The sequence below is a fragment of the Plodia interpunctella genome, chromosome 6 (assembly GCF_027563975.2).
Source record: "Plodia interpunctella isolate USDA-ARS_2022_Savannah chromosome 6, ilPloInte3.2, whole genome shotgun sequence".
Classification (NCBI taxonomy): domain Eukaryota; kingdom Metazoa; phylum Arthropoda; class Insecta; order Lepidoptera; family Pyralidae; genus Plodia; species Plodia interpunctella.
The window spans coordinates 5,379,250-5,393,056 of NC_071299.1; the positions used below are offsets into that span (position 1 = coordinate 5,379,250).

A 13,807-nucleotide genomic window follows, 5' to 3' on the forward strand; every position below is an offset into this window, starting at 1 on the left:
TATCACGCATTATATTATTTATGCATATACCTATATGGTTGAGGAGAAAGATTTATGCCACTAATTTATATAAATTTTTTAGGAGTACAAGGCTAGTAATACGAAGAATGGGTTATGATATTGAAATTGGTAAAAACATAATCAGTACTTATATACACGTGCATAAGTATTTTATTTATCATGACAAATTCGCGTAGTGAGTTTATTTATACGCGTAATTGGTGGAGTATTGGTTTTATCTCAGTAACTTAAATACACAATTCAAGTGGGGTCCTTTTCTCGCATACTTACCTAATAATTTTTTTCCTATTCTTTGTTCTTTTGAATACCAGTTTTGGCATTGGTCTAAAGACAATTGATTTTTGGCATATACGGGTAAATGTAGCATAATTAACTTTTAGGTTAGGTTAAGTTTGTCATTGTCTACCCACAGAAGGATAAAGTTGAGAATTTGGATAGAAAATCTATATAAAGTGTATGATGTTATCTATAAAATAATATAAATTAGTAACTTATCTATCAGATATTACTATCGGATGTGATGTGATTGATTTTGTACAATTGCCGCAAAGATAGCAGCTCTTTGAATGATACATATATTAGCGATGACGTAGTGAATTAATGTTTTATCACCTAATATCAGTATTAACTTACCAATTATATTGTATCACAAAAGATATTGACGGCTTCAAGTCCACGTGATATTAACAGGCTTGTTTTTGTACGCTTTTAGCTTTAGATACCTACTTGGTAAATACAAATATATACCTGGCAAATACCTAATTAATTGTAATTTTCTGTAGGTATATCTATGTTTTACTCTCCATCTTTCACTGTTGTATATAGACCGCTCCAAAGGCTTGTGCAACCATTGACTAAATGCAAGGTTATTTAGAACAAGTATTAGGTAAATCTAAACTTAGTAAAGCATGCGTCAAAGACAAAATTTTGATAACTACAATACGATATTTACGTAATACGTTAACGTTTAATGGGTTGATTTAATTAAGTTCCATTGTATGGTTTCAGGATTTCTGCTGAAAACAGGCTTAATAATTATTCAATTATGAAGCTTCAATACATTCGTGTTTAAGTGTTTGCTAGTTATGTAAACTAAGGTGTTTTATGATCAATGGAAACTAATTTGTGTATATAAGCATGTAATAGGTAGTATAAACAAAATTATGATTTAATGCCAGGCATCAACAGTGGTGACGTCATGATTCTGCTCCATACTGTCTTGTGGCTTTCTGTTAACGGTCACATTGAGGGCTAGGAGTTGTTGTATGGGGAGTCTGGGTGAAAGGTTGACCATGCTCGCCCACTGGCCAGAACACAGCTCTGGGAATTTGAGCTTCTTCAGAAAATGGCCTTCCAGGAACCATGGAGAAACACACGTAGGTGAGTAGTCCCATATCTTCATCTCGTTCAGGCCAACCCAACTGTAACAAGTTTAAGTTTCAATTGATTATACCCACAGAAAAAAGCTTATTTTATTTAGCAATAAACAATTTTTTTAATTTTATATCTTGGAGGAGAATATGGTTGAAACAGCGACAATTAAGCGTGATTTTTGTATTAAATTAGTAGGATTATAAAAGATTTTGTTTACTTTATAAATAATAATAAAAATTAATACTTATATAAATGTCACTTAAGCAGAAAACATTTTTTTGCCTGCGGCTTAAACTTTTTGTGAAGTGTTAAAGTTTATAATTGAGTACGTTACATCGAAATGTAAACACACATCTTAAAGCAAAAGTTAGTCGTTTCTCATTGAGAGTGTAAACTGTTTGTGCAAGTTTTGTTAACACTGCAGTTCGCTTTGCTCTAACTATACAACATTACTCGTTTTTAATTCAACATAAACAAAAAAGGATTACATAAATGGAAATTTAATTTACTAGGTCTAGTCGAGAAAACGACCAAGTACAACTTAATTGATTTTTATATTCAAATTAAAAAAAGTCTATAAATATTGTATGATAATGTACCTAAATATTATCGTAACATGGTGCAAGTAAATTAAAATATCCATTGCGATAATCAATCAAGTGATTCAATCTTTTGAATTAGGTATCAAATTCCATAACATTAATTAAATAAAACAACCCTTATCACCACGACAAATGTCAAAGAAGCTACTAAAGAACTTAGGTAATCTACAAATGTTGTTATGTGTTATGTTTTTATAAATTTTATGGTTATAAGTATAAATAATATGTACCAGAAAAATTTATTTTATTCATATAGATATTTTAGGTTTGTCATCCTTATTTTCCATAAAAAAGATAAGTTTCCCGATAAGTGAAATCCAATCTACACCCGGACATAGAACAGATAACCTGGAATATGGAGGCATTTTTCTTTTAAGATTCAAAATCAACTTACGCTGAAATATAGAGTGCGTGACAGTCGCAGTGCCAAGGGTTGCCGGAAAGCTTGACAATGGCTAGTTTTGGCATGTAGTCCAGGGTACGTGATGGTAAAGATGGAAACATGTTGTTATCTAGGTACCTATGAAAGTAAATCAATATAAATATATAAAAATATATTAGGACAAAGTAAATGGACAGTAAAGCCTCTTTTCTCATTTCCATTTAGTGATAGTTACAATAGATAGTTACAATTCTTTGTAATGTTGCACTTCGCAACGAGAAATTCCTTAATGTCAAATTACGGAAGTTGGTCCAAGCATAGTGAGAAGGAACACATAACCGACATTTACAATGGATATATTTACTCTGACCCTCTTTCGGGCACTATTTCCTACCCTAATCACTTTTCCCCTATAGGCTAGCAATCTGATATTTTTTATATTGAGAATCAGGACTCTTGAAACTCTGTGATGAAATTAAGATTTTGTCTTTTTTTAGATTTCATTTAATTCTAGTTTTCCTCGTTGGCTTGAAAGCAAAAAGTAGGTCGTCCACAATATAAAGGGACAAATTGAAGTAAGTACCAATATTTGCCTTTCATTCATCAGTTATCACACAAGTAAGTTCGAGTTACTTTGGGGCTAGCTCAATCTGTGTGATTTGTCCTAATATAAAAAAAAAATATAATGAGATCATTACAATGCTACAAGACAGCATTTCTTTGTTCAGATATAAATTAATTTCTTCTATTTTATTTCTAATAATTAAAAGGGGTTCAAACGCTGAAAATAAATAGTATTTGTATACGGGCTTTAACAGTAGCAGATATATTGACGCAATAAATATATTGATATTAATAATATACATAAATTATTTTATTACATGTATAGTAGTTATTAGTGGTTTGTAGGTTTTTACTTTTTATAGTCATAATAATACTCAATCTCATTATTTAACATTTATTCTGTGCTTGGGTTGGTATTATATTTTCTCTATGTTCAACTCTTTCGACAAGATTTAACGCAAAGCTGAATTGAATCCTTCCAGTTCGGTACTCTGTCTGTGCAAGGTCGGAATTGAATTACAGTCTAATATGTTTTGAATAGCATTCAATATTACCTTATTTGAACCATGGAATTGCAGACAAAAAAAAATAATAATTGGCTTGAGGATGCTGTGGGATTAGATGGAGTCAATACAAATACATATTATGTAGACAAAGTTTTTAAGTTTAAGTTGATCACAATTAGCGTTTTGTATGCTTGAAGTTAATTTTGATTTAATGTGTACCTTACGAATTCCAAATGCGCGGTCAAACAATTTTAAAAGTTTATGTTGTGTTTTGATTCAATGAAATGAAATCTGATTTAACCCGTAGATCGCGTAGAACAGAAACTGCCCCAATTTAAATATTTATTACGGTTATACTTACAAAGTTGTTAAGTTTTTGAGAGTAGCGAAAGTCTTAAAGTGGACTTCATAAATTTTGTTTTCCGTCAAGAGCAATGAAGTAAGATTGTTTAATCCATGGAACGCAGTGTAGTTCAAGAAACGCAGTTGGTTTCTCGAGAGGTCCAGTTTCTCCAATCTTGTGCAATTTGAAAAAATGTAGTCCGGGAGTTCGGTTAAAGAATTCTCTCGCAAATCCATATACCGCAATTGTTTCAGATTGTCCAGATTTACATTCGCCAACTGGAAATTACAAAATAAATATTAATATTGTAGCAGGATATGAAAGATAAGATATGTATATTGTGGTATTTGTATTCTAACTCTTTGATATTTAAAATCTTTCAAATGTCATGGATAGGTATATTAATACACAAAGCCTGGAACGACTATTGTAATGGAATAGTTTTGGCATTTTCCTTATCCATTGTAATGTAATAATGTTGTAGCTACAACGAAAGTTTGGTATAAAAATTTTACTTACGCTTATTAAGTTGTTGTCCGACATGTCCAAAAAAGTCAAACACACGAGATTTTGGAATAGTCTACTCGGGAGATACTGCAGTTTATTTTTATCTAACAGTAAAGTATCTATAGAGACCGAACCTTGTAAAGCATTTTCCGATATGTTATTTATTCTATTATCGGACAATTTCAAAACTTGTAGAGTTTTCATTAAAAACGTTCCATTTTCGATGCGTTGGATTTTATTTTTAGATAAATCTAATGCGAGTAGCGAAGTTAGACCCACAAAGCTGTCTGCGGGTACATACGCGATTTGGTTGCTAGATATATCAATTGTTTCTAAAAACGAATTGTTGGCAAACAACATTTCGGGGAGAGTGTAGAGGTAATTGTTTGACAGATCCACATGGAAAAGCCTTTTCGTGTGTCGGAATGATTCGCTGTCTATTTCCTCTAGGTAATTCCTTTGTAGCCGTCTGAAAAAATAAACTGCGAGGTATACAAAAGCAGAATTATCTTGATGCTTAAATAAAGTTTATCACTTTTAATCCTATATACCTACGCTAAAAGATATAAATCTAAAAAAAAAATGGTCACACTGTTGACGATAAAATAAAACTCACAGAATCCTCAAATTCACGAGCGAATCAAATATTCCAGCTGGCAGGTACTCCACCCGATTATCGAACATATCCAGCTCCAGTAGAGACCGCATCCCTCTGAAAGTCGTCTTGTGCAGTGTTCGCAGTTTGTTGGTGCCCAGATCTCTGGATATTAAAGGTAATTTATATTGTTACATCCTAGTGATAAACTTGTATTGTTAAACAAACCTAAAACGTCTATAAATTTTAAGCTTCCATCTTTCCTGAAATATTTATGAATAGACTTCAGTAATAACTAAATACTAATGCTATTATCGTGGAGTCCTATAACATGATTGATTAGACAGACAAGCCTTCTCCAAAGTCTTCGTGGACCATGACCATTATTAGTTGACCATGGAATAAGACTTGTTTTGAAAGTCGTATGATTTCATTCATCTATAAGTTTTTATTGTATCTTAAAAATATTTAATAAGAAAATTGACAAATCAAATCAAATACTACATTGGTAAAAAATAAGTAAAAATAAAACAATCAGTCAAAAATGCCACCCGAACTATACCTGGCTCAAATGTACATTATGCTTGCCATCCAGATCGGTACACACACACACACACACACACACACACACATATATATATATATATATATATATATATATATATATATATATATATATATATATATATATATATATATATATATATATGTCATGGAAAGTAGGCTATAAGTAGGGTTTTCATTGCACCTGCTTAAATTCTACAGCATTAACTCAGAAGTCACATAGTACCAGGGAATAATAATAATTCTACGTACTTCTTCACAAAAATATGTAAGAGACCGTAAATACTGAGAGTAGGCTTACAAAGGATATCAAGATAAAACAGGTGTCATGTTTTATCTTTCTTTGAAGAATAGGGCAGAGCGCAAATGTTGAGCAGTGATATAATAAATTATTCAATATTTTGCTGTAAATATTGACAGAGAAGGATAATATGGGCTGAGCCAGTAGGGTCGGATGAAAAAGTACAGCATAAACTGGAAAAATTTTCACGACTAAATAAATATCTGATAAGCAAATTTCCTCTTTCATAGAGACTAATGAAAACAGTATAATGGCAAGGTAATGAGAGCACTATTTTTTGGTTGTTATTTAAATAAAACATTCACAACAAAATAATTCTAGTACTATTTTCCTACCAGTATAAGATTAAAGATATTTTGCATCACAGAGGAGACATTTAAATAGATGATAAGTAGATATGTCGATAAGTATAAAACTTGCCTGATTAAAAATTTGCATACATACCTACCATAATATAAATAAAATAAATTTATTTAATTATAATATGAACAAGTGTATTTTTGAAATCAACGGGATTAATATCAAATTACATCATTTATTTAGAAGAGTAGAAAGTCTACGGAAAAAAGAAACAATGCCCTTCTTATGCAGTCGGGTAATAATATTATTTCGGGTCTAAATGACAATTGGACGTACAACCCAATCGACACCAATCGATAAAAGTCAAATACGTGAAGCGAAGTGAAAAAGCTTCAGGCCGGCTTTGTCGTTCAAGAAATATTGCCGATTAGGCTGTGTGCCGACCAACAACTTCTTTGTGTTGAGCTTTGTTTACTTCGTTTTGTCCTGTGTGCAGTGTGAAACCTACTCGTGACAATATGCACAGGACTTAGATATATAAAAATCGTACGTCTGGATTTCCAAAATCTGAACATGACCAGTGCGTGAGATTCGTTGAATTAGTAATAGTAGTTATATATCTCCTTCCTCACTGTTAATATATACACACACATTTCGCACACTGATTCAGGTCTGGTGATACATATATCACCATCCATCCACCCATCTCAGTACATATACTGAGATGGGCCTTTTTGTATTGCTGCAACACAGTACACTTGCTTTTCAATTGTGCTTTGTGAATACTGTGTTTTATTTTGTGTTTTTGTGTTGTGTATTGTGTTCTTGTTTTATCTATCTATCTACCTAAATACCTAATCAAGTCTGTATGTACGTTTATTTGTGACGGCTCACTTTCTAAGCCCCAAAGCTGAATAAGAATACCTATAAGTAACAAAAGTATTAAATGTTATCTGATAATAATATCTTTTAATTAATAGCGATCCCAATCGCTATAGTACCTACTTCACAGATCGACATACTTAGGTTACTTTTTATTGTTCAAACTTAACCTAAGTTAAACTTAACCTACTTGAAGCTTTTCAGATAATGTATCTCTCTTTGGGTACCGACTTTCAAAAATATTGCGTTTTTTATGTGAAAAAATATTGGTGTAAAAATACTGTTAAGTACATAGATAAAAGAAATGTTAAGTACAATGTTTTCTTTGAGATTTGTTTGATTTTCTTTAATATTTCCTAGTGCAGGTTTAGAAGAAACAGTTGAATACAAACATATTGACAAGGTCCGCAGGTACCACGAGGTCAGTGGGGAGATTGGAGAGGTCAGTGCGCCAGCAGTTCAGCGAGCGACGGTCCGCGTCGCACTGGCAGATCCCTTTCATGCACTGTCGCCATCTTGACTGGCTGTAACTTATCGTCCATGCTAGAAAAACATAAAGGCGCATAGTGGCATAGATTTCATATTTCTGTAATCTGTTCGGCTTTCATGACAAAACCGCAGGACCGATTTTGATAAAATTTGGTAGGTACGCATATAGTTAAAAACCCCCATCTAGGTTTACTACATAGGCTACTTTTTTCAAACATCATAGGGAAATGACGACTTAATTGGCTGGAACACAAATCCTAGAAATTTGTAATCTGGCATGGGTAAACAGTAAAAACATTAACCACAAAATATATAATTATGCTGTCAGAAGTCAACACAGAAAACAGTCTACGCTAAGTCGCTTTTTTACATATTTTAGGTACCTACCCAAAAATTTGACAATGAATTAAGCAATTTTATATTATTATTAAAATTACGGAAAAATATTTTTGAATGTTTTAATATTTAGGCAAGGAGCCAGTTTGAAAAGATACATAATTTCTGCCAGTAATGGTAGTCTCCGTGGTATCTGGCAAAAGTGAAGTGGGAAATAGCAGAAAAAAGATGATTAGATTTTTTCTTTTAGGTCACAAGAAGCATTGATATAAATATCAATGCGGTTGACGGGATTTTTCTACATTCTCATGCAGAATGTAGAGAGTGCTTTTAGAGATTAACTATCCGTGACGTTGCGTTTAAAAACTCCGGAATTTTATTTGCCCACTACAAATTGAGGTATAAATTTCCCGCTTGCCCTTTAACAAAAACAGCGGTGAACAGTTGAAGTGAACATTGCTATATAATTTTATCGAACAAAGAAAAGAGAAATGTAAAGGTTAACTCGATTAAGACGAGATTATGTTGAGATTATAATAATACGTCTATTAAATTTAATGACTGACCTTTTCGAAAATATTATTTTAGTTAAATATTTCGTGTACTTCTTACTGAATACTTCGATATTTTAATAGTTGCGTGTTTTTAACCGACTTCTACAAAAAAAGAGGTGATCATTTCAGCTGTGTACCTAGTACCTACGTATGAATATTATTGAATATTGAATATATAGCATAAATTAAAGGAATACGTAAGCGTTAAATTACTATTAAAAATTGCAAAAATAGTAAATTATTTAAGATGACATTATGTAAGTACATCAAATCATAGAAAAACAATAGCGCTTTGTTTCTATTTTCAATAGCAATATTTTTTAGAAGCGAAAAATGAAAGTTCCAATTTTAAAACTTGGTCGGAGTGAATCAGCAGCGAACAAGTTTTTTTTAGAATAAAGAATACTTAAACTATAAATGGATTTATAGTACATAGTCAGGTAAAGTACTATTTAAAAAAATATTTGTTATTCGGTAATATTTAATATGAAATATCTTTACTAAGTATGTACTTAGTGAATATATATTATTCTCTAATGTAATATATAAATAATCATTTTAATTAAAAATTATTTTCAAGGGACCGGGACCTTATGACAAGATTACGTCGTTTTTTCGGTATGGAACCCCAAAAAATGCCTGTAGAAATATTCTGAGCAAAGCTGCTCTCAAGGTTTTGGCGCTGTATTCGTGACTTAAAAAGTTAGAAATTGGGAGAAAAATGTAAGTATCGTACTTGGCTGTTCAATAGCGCGCAATCTGCGATCCAGTTGGCGCCAGTGGACGTTGGAAGTACACGGTCCAGGATTATGGTCCTTACTCGAACCTCGAGTCAGCATCTCGAAAACCTCACAAGCGTCTATACTGCATTGTGATGCGGCTGCTTGCAGTACTGGCAAACGAATGTTTATGTTGTTAGAGATCAGTAACTGATTCCGAAATTTATGCATTAGGTTGGGAATTTGATACCGACGTGATCGGAAATTTGAGACATACCATTTTATTGACTAGCATATTAATAAACAAATAAAATTCTCGAAAAAGACACGATAAATGGACCAACAATATAGTTTAAACTAACGAGGAATAAATACTGTCCTAATTTCAGATAGGAATGTGCATCGCACCGGTCCATAAACTACCTTGAAAAGCTTTCTAGCATGTCAAATGAATTTCTAATGCATAATAGTATGCGGCGTTGAGAATTATTATTATATAATTTAAATTTTAAATTGAAATAATCCTTATCAAAATCTGAATTCTTTATAAATGAGCTAATGTAGGTACTATTGTAAAAAAAGAATACTAAGAATATTTTATTGATGTATACGTATATTTTTATATCGATGAAATATACTGGTAAATAACACAAAAGTCTATTTTAGTTTATAGACTAGGCTAGCATCAAATTTGACCTCAAATCAAATATGAAATTAACGCGGAAGATTATGATCTACTACTTAATTGGTAGTTTGCATGTTATTAAGCGCGTGACGTGACCTTGTACGGGCGTCCGCCTGTAAATAAGACAACTTTCAGTTTTTTGAGAAATTTTCTTTTCAGCTGATATATCAGCTGGTGTACCAAAAATGGAATAAAAACTTTGCGAAGTTTGCTTTTTCAAGGTTTACCTTGTAGGTACTAATTAATTTTATTTTCTTTTTTGTCTGGATTTGGAGTACCTAATGATATTATTTTAAAATATTCTACAACTAACAAAATTCTTTATTTATACCCTACTTGTTATTGAATCTATTTTGGTCGGTCTAAAACAATTTAATAAATTTACCTAAGCGTCCACTGCGGAACGGCTAGCTCGTTAAAGTTGCACAGTTATCCGCTTCAAATAGCGTCTCTGGGGATGAAGTCTAGAAGTCACCCAAGTAGTCCGTACAAATGTAAGTAATTTAAGGAAAAAAAACGCCCGAAAATAAGTAAATTGAATAAGTACTTGGTATTTTACCCCTAAGGGATAACAATTTAGTAAACAGTGAAGGAAGGATTGTTCTTCTAACCAAATGTAAGTGTAAATAATTCTAATTAGGCAATTTAAATTAGGTATGATCTATTTATAGTAATATAAATAATAGATATTATTCATATTAATTTATTTGTCAACTAAGTGAACAATTATTAATGGTCTTAAAATTAATTCACAAATATTTCTGTCCAGTCTTCCAGGGATTCCGTGATTTGGTTTCCCGAGTTTCTATATGAGTTGATCGCTGAATAAAACGCATGCCTAAACATGGAAACACTTTTTTTAAAATTCCACTGTCCTATTAATTTTATACATGTGAAAGTTTAAAATAAAGAATTATTTGTGTGTAAGGTTACTCAATCACGCAAATTTAGAATAAGTACTTGTTTCCGTACATGGGTAGAATAAGTATACATACTAACTGCATTTTTGATCTTTAAATTTATACCTGAATTTTTTTGTGTAAAAGGCTGGGGCACTAGTGTCAATGTCAAATAGGTAACTCTTTTTAGTAAAAGTGTGTATACCTATCGAGCGATGGTCTGACGACTCGAAATGGTATTCATTCCGTCGCGTCGGGGTCGTCGGTCAAGTTGAATGTCTATTTTGAATGAGTGCTACGCTTTGAGGGTTTGTCATTGTGACGACTCACGGCTGTGGAAGTGGCACTTTGATCCTCGATGCAGTAATTAATCCATGTCATGTCTGTTCCGCTTTACGCTCATATGTCGATACTGTCTCGTGTTAGCTTCATGAAATAGCGAATAAATGAACGAAAGTCCAAAAATTGCTCACTTGCAGAATTTTAATAGAAATTATTATAGTATTCTATACCTATTAAAATACGGTCGATATTCCTACTAAAAATTTTTATCTAGTTTGGCATAATCTGATAAAATATGTTTTATTTCTCGCTAAGAAATAAGAGAAATTTATAAAAATGCGAGGTGCGTTCACAAAGCGCCAAAGCGGTTTCCGGATCTCAACCGTTTAGTGTCGTAACTTAAATACTGACTTTAAAGAAACGATCAAGTAAACTATGAATTAAATAGGTTGTTGGTATAATATGTATTTTAAATGTACCTTGCAGCTGTATTAGCACTACGAGGATTATGTGCACAAGGTACATGACAAAACTTTGCACTCGTGAAACAAACACTAAAGAGAAGAGAATACTGACTAGATTTTCTGTGTCACCATATTCTGTCTATTTGAATGGCTTTATGCGTTAACAAGCAGTAACATTCACTATTAAATACATTTTTCACTAACAAGACAAACGTTGTAAAGTTGAAGGCTACAACTATAAGGCTATAAGGTTGTTGGTTTTTATGCTACTTCATTCAATTTAAATTCCAGCTTTTTTTAACTTCTAGCACAAGAAAATAAAGTTACAACACTGTGCAAGATTTTGATATCTATCTAAAGTGTATCGTCTACCTTATGAACCCTCCGTGATTGACCGGATATTTATATTTACGTTATGTATAACAGATATACAACAGACAGGTGGTATATATCTCGCCCAGAGAACCAGCATTGCCATATGTGGCAATGGTGCCAGTCTTCTGGGCACATTACCTCAATGCAAAGAATTACTGGGCCTGGCATTTTTGTAAATTTTAATTTGTAAGTTTTTAGTAAAGTTTAATTTAGTTAGTTTTAATTTTATTGACTAAGTATCATTATTTTTATTGATAAAATGTAAATACTACACCAAATATACACCATTTCATTAAATATGTATATTTTGGTTATTAAAGCAGTTAATCAGAAAAAACTCTTAACTTGCAGTTTTTTACGTCATATCCTATTATTATTTTATTATTATATTATTCATTTTTCTAAAATATTCATTGCTGAACTGCTTTAAACCGATTTGGTTCGACCATAAGTAAACGAGGGATATATTTTGTATAACTCCATCAAAGCTTTATTGAAAGGTACACAAATTAACCAGTTAACTGAATTGATTGCATCCGCATTCGCGAGTAAAACAAAGATATAAATGAAAAGCGTTTTTAAAGGAAGAAAATGCAAGGGTCCAATCAGCTATGACAGAACAACTTGAGCGAAAAGATAAAGGTTATTTCTATTAGGAGAAAAATGAAAAATATTGCAATTCCATGTTTTGTTTATAGTAAGTAGGTAGGTAGGTAAATATAAATATTTTAAACTGCAGAGTAGTCAGCTGACTGATAAAAATTATCTAGGTATGTCCAATGACACATACCCAGAGATTCCTCTACTAATAAGGAGAGGAAGTATTCATTATTTACTACGTGTAGATAACGTAAAACACAAATCTCACTAGATACAGAGAGAATAAGACAACAAAATAATAAATATTCACAACCGCAGCAGAAAAAGAAATATTTTTTTGGCGCTGTCCTTTGCTATCTCTTCAATACAGTAAAATTAGGCTGGTAGTATCTTGGGCTAAAGGCCATTTGGATCATAATTAATGTCTAGATCAATTGGTTCAAAAATTCCAAACCAAAATATAATAATTTAACGCTAATTTGTCAAGCCATTTACAATATTAATTTACATTATAATCACAGTAAAGAGGAAAGTGAATACAAATACATTTTTTCTATATACACGACATTTACTATACTAGTACAAAATTAGTACATTACGAAGACGAATATACATTGATTTAAAACAGTAGAGTCGACGCCACTTCAAAATAATTGAACAACAATAAGTAGTAGGATCGCAATCCGATCGGAACACGCGGGATAAAGACTAATAAATAATTCAAATGTCGATTAACGGGATGTATTCAGCACATTTACAGATTTATAAATACGTAACAACTAAAATAAAATGTAGTAACTTTATTTTGATGAAAAGTTCAATAGATATAGTGTAGCTATTACTAATGGGTCATAACGAACTCATAAATATCCCATTTACGATCTTAATAAAATTAATATCATGACAGATATGAACTTCAAATCGTTTTGACTTAATTTAATTAACTTAATTTAATATTACGAAAACGTGGCGATGTCGGATCCTGATTAGAATTTTGGTTGAAATTATTTAAAAGACTGAGACTAATCGAAATAATTCTGAAAGGGTTCGAATAAACAAATTAGATTACTCTTTGCAAGTAAATCCGATATTTTTTTATAAAAATTGGAGAAAAAATACTTATACAGATATCTAATTGGTGGGAACATTAATAGCGAAGAGAAACCAGATCATGGTGATTCATGGTGATTAGATATGCGTGAGTAACGTAAGACCGAGAGCCGCTCGGTCGACCGGAGCGGAGGGCTGTGAAAAATATAATTAACAATAACGGCCCGTCGGCTTCGCTCCTATAAAAACATATTAATTATATTATTAAACCTTCCTCAAAAATGACACTATCTATTGGTGAAAACCGCATTCAAATTAAAAAAAGTAGTTTTTGAGTTTATCGCGAACAAACAGAGAGGTCTTTGTTTTATAAGGATAAGGATGAGAATAAAGAATTTATAATATGTAAGGAT

General features: G+C 31.9%; 1 protein-coding gene across 1 annotated transcript; it reads right to left on the reverse strand.

The window, feature by feature from the left end:
• Nucleotides 1–781: 781 nt before the first annotated feature.
• On the reverse strand, nucleotides 782–11,458 carry LOC128670468 (carboxypeptidase N subunit 2-like). Its single transcript, XM_053746122.1, has 8 exons — nucleotides 11,385–11,458; nucleotides 9,057–9,212; nucleotides 7,334–7,484; nucleotides 4,916–5,059; nucleotides 4,312–4,768; nucleotides 3,811–4,070; nucleotides 2,392–2,517; nucleotides 782–1,442 (listed from the first exon to the last, which is right to left on the reverse strand). The coding sequence occupies exons 1-8, from the start codon at nucleotides 11,428–11,430 to the stop codon at nucleotides 1,190–1,192; spliced, it is 1,593 nt and encodes a 530-aa protein (XP_053602097.1). The 5' UTR covers nucleotides 11,431–11,458; the 3' UTR covers nucleotides 782–1,189.
• Nucleotides 11,459–13,807: the final 2,349 nt, after the last annotated feature.

Excerpts from the sequence above, each read along its gene's own strand:
- LOC128670468 (XM_053746122.1), bottom strand. The coding sequence starts at position 11,430 with ATGTACCTTGTGCACATAATCCTCGTAGTGCTAATACAGCTGCAAG. Across the intron at positions 4,769-4,915 it reads CTCGTGAATTTGAGGATTCT|ACGGCTACAAAGGAATTACC; the intron begins GTGAGTTTTATT and ends TTATTTTTTCAG. Across the intron at positions 2,518-3,810 it reads CTCAAAAACTTAACAACTTT|GTACCTAGATAACAACATGT; the intron begins GTAAGTATAACC and ends TTACTTTCATAG.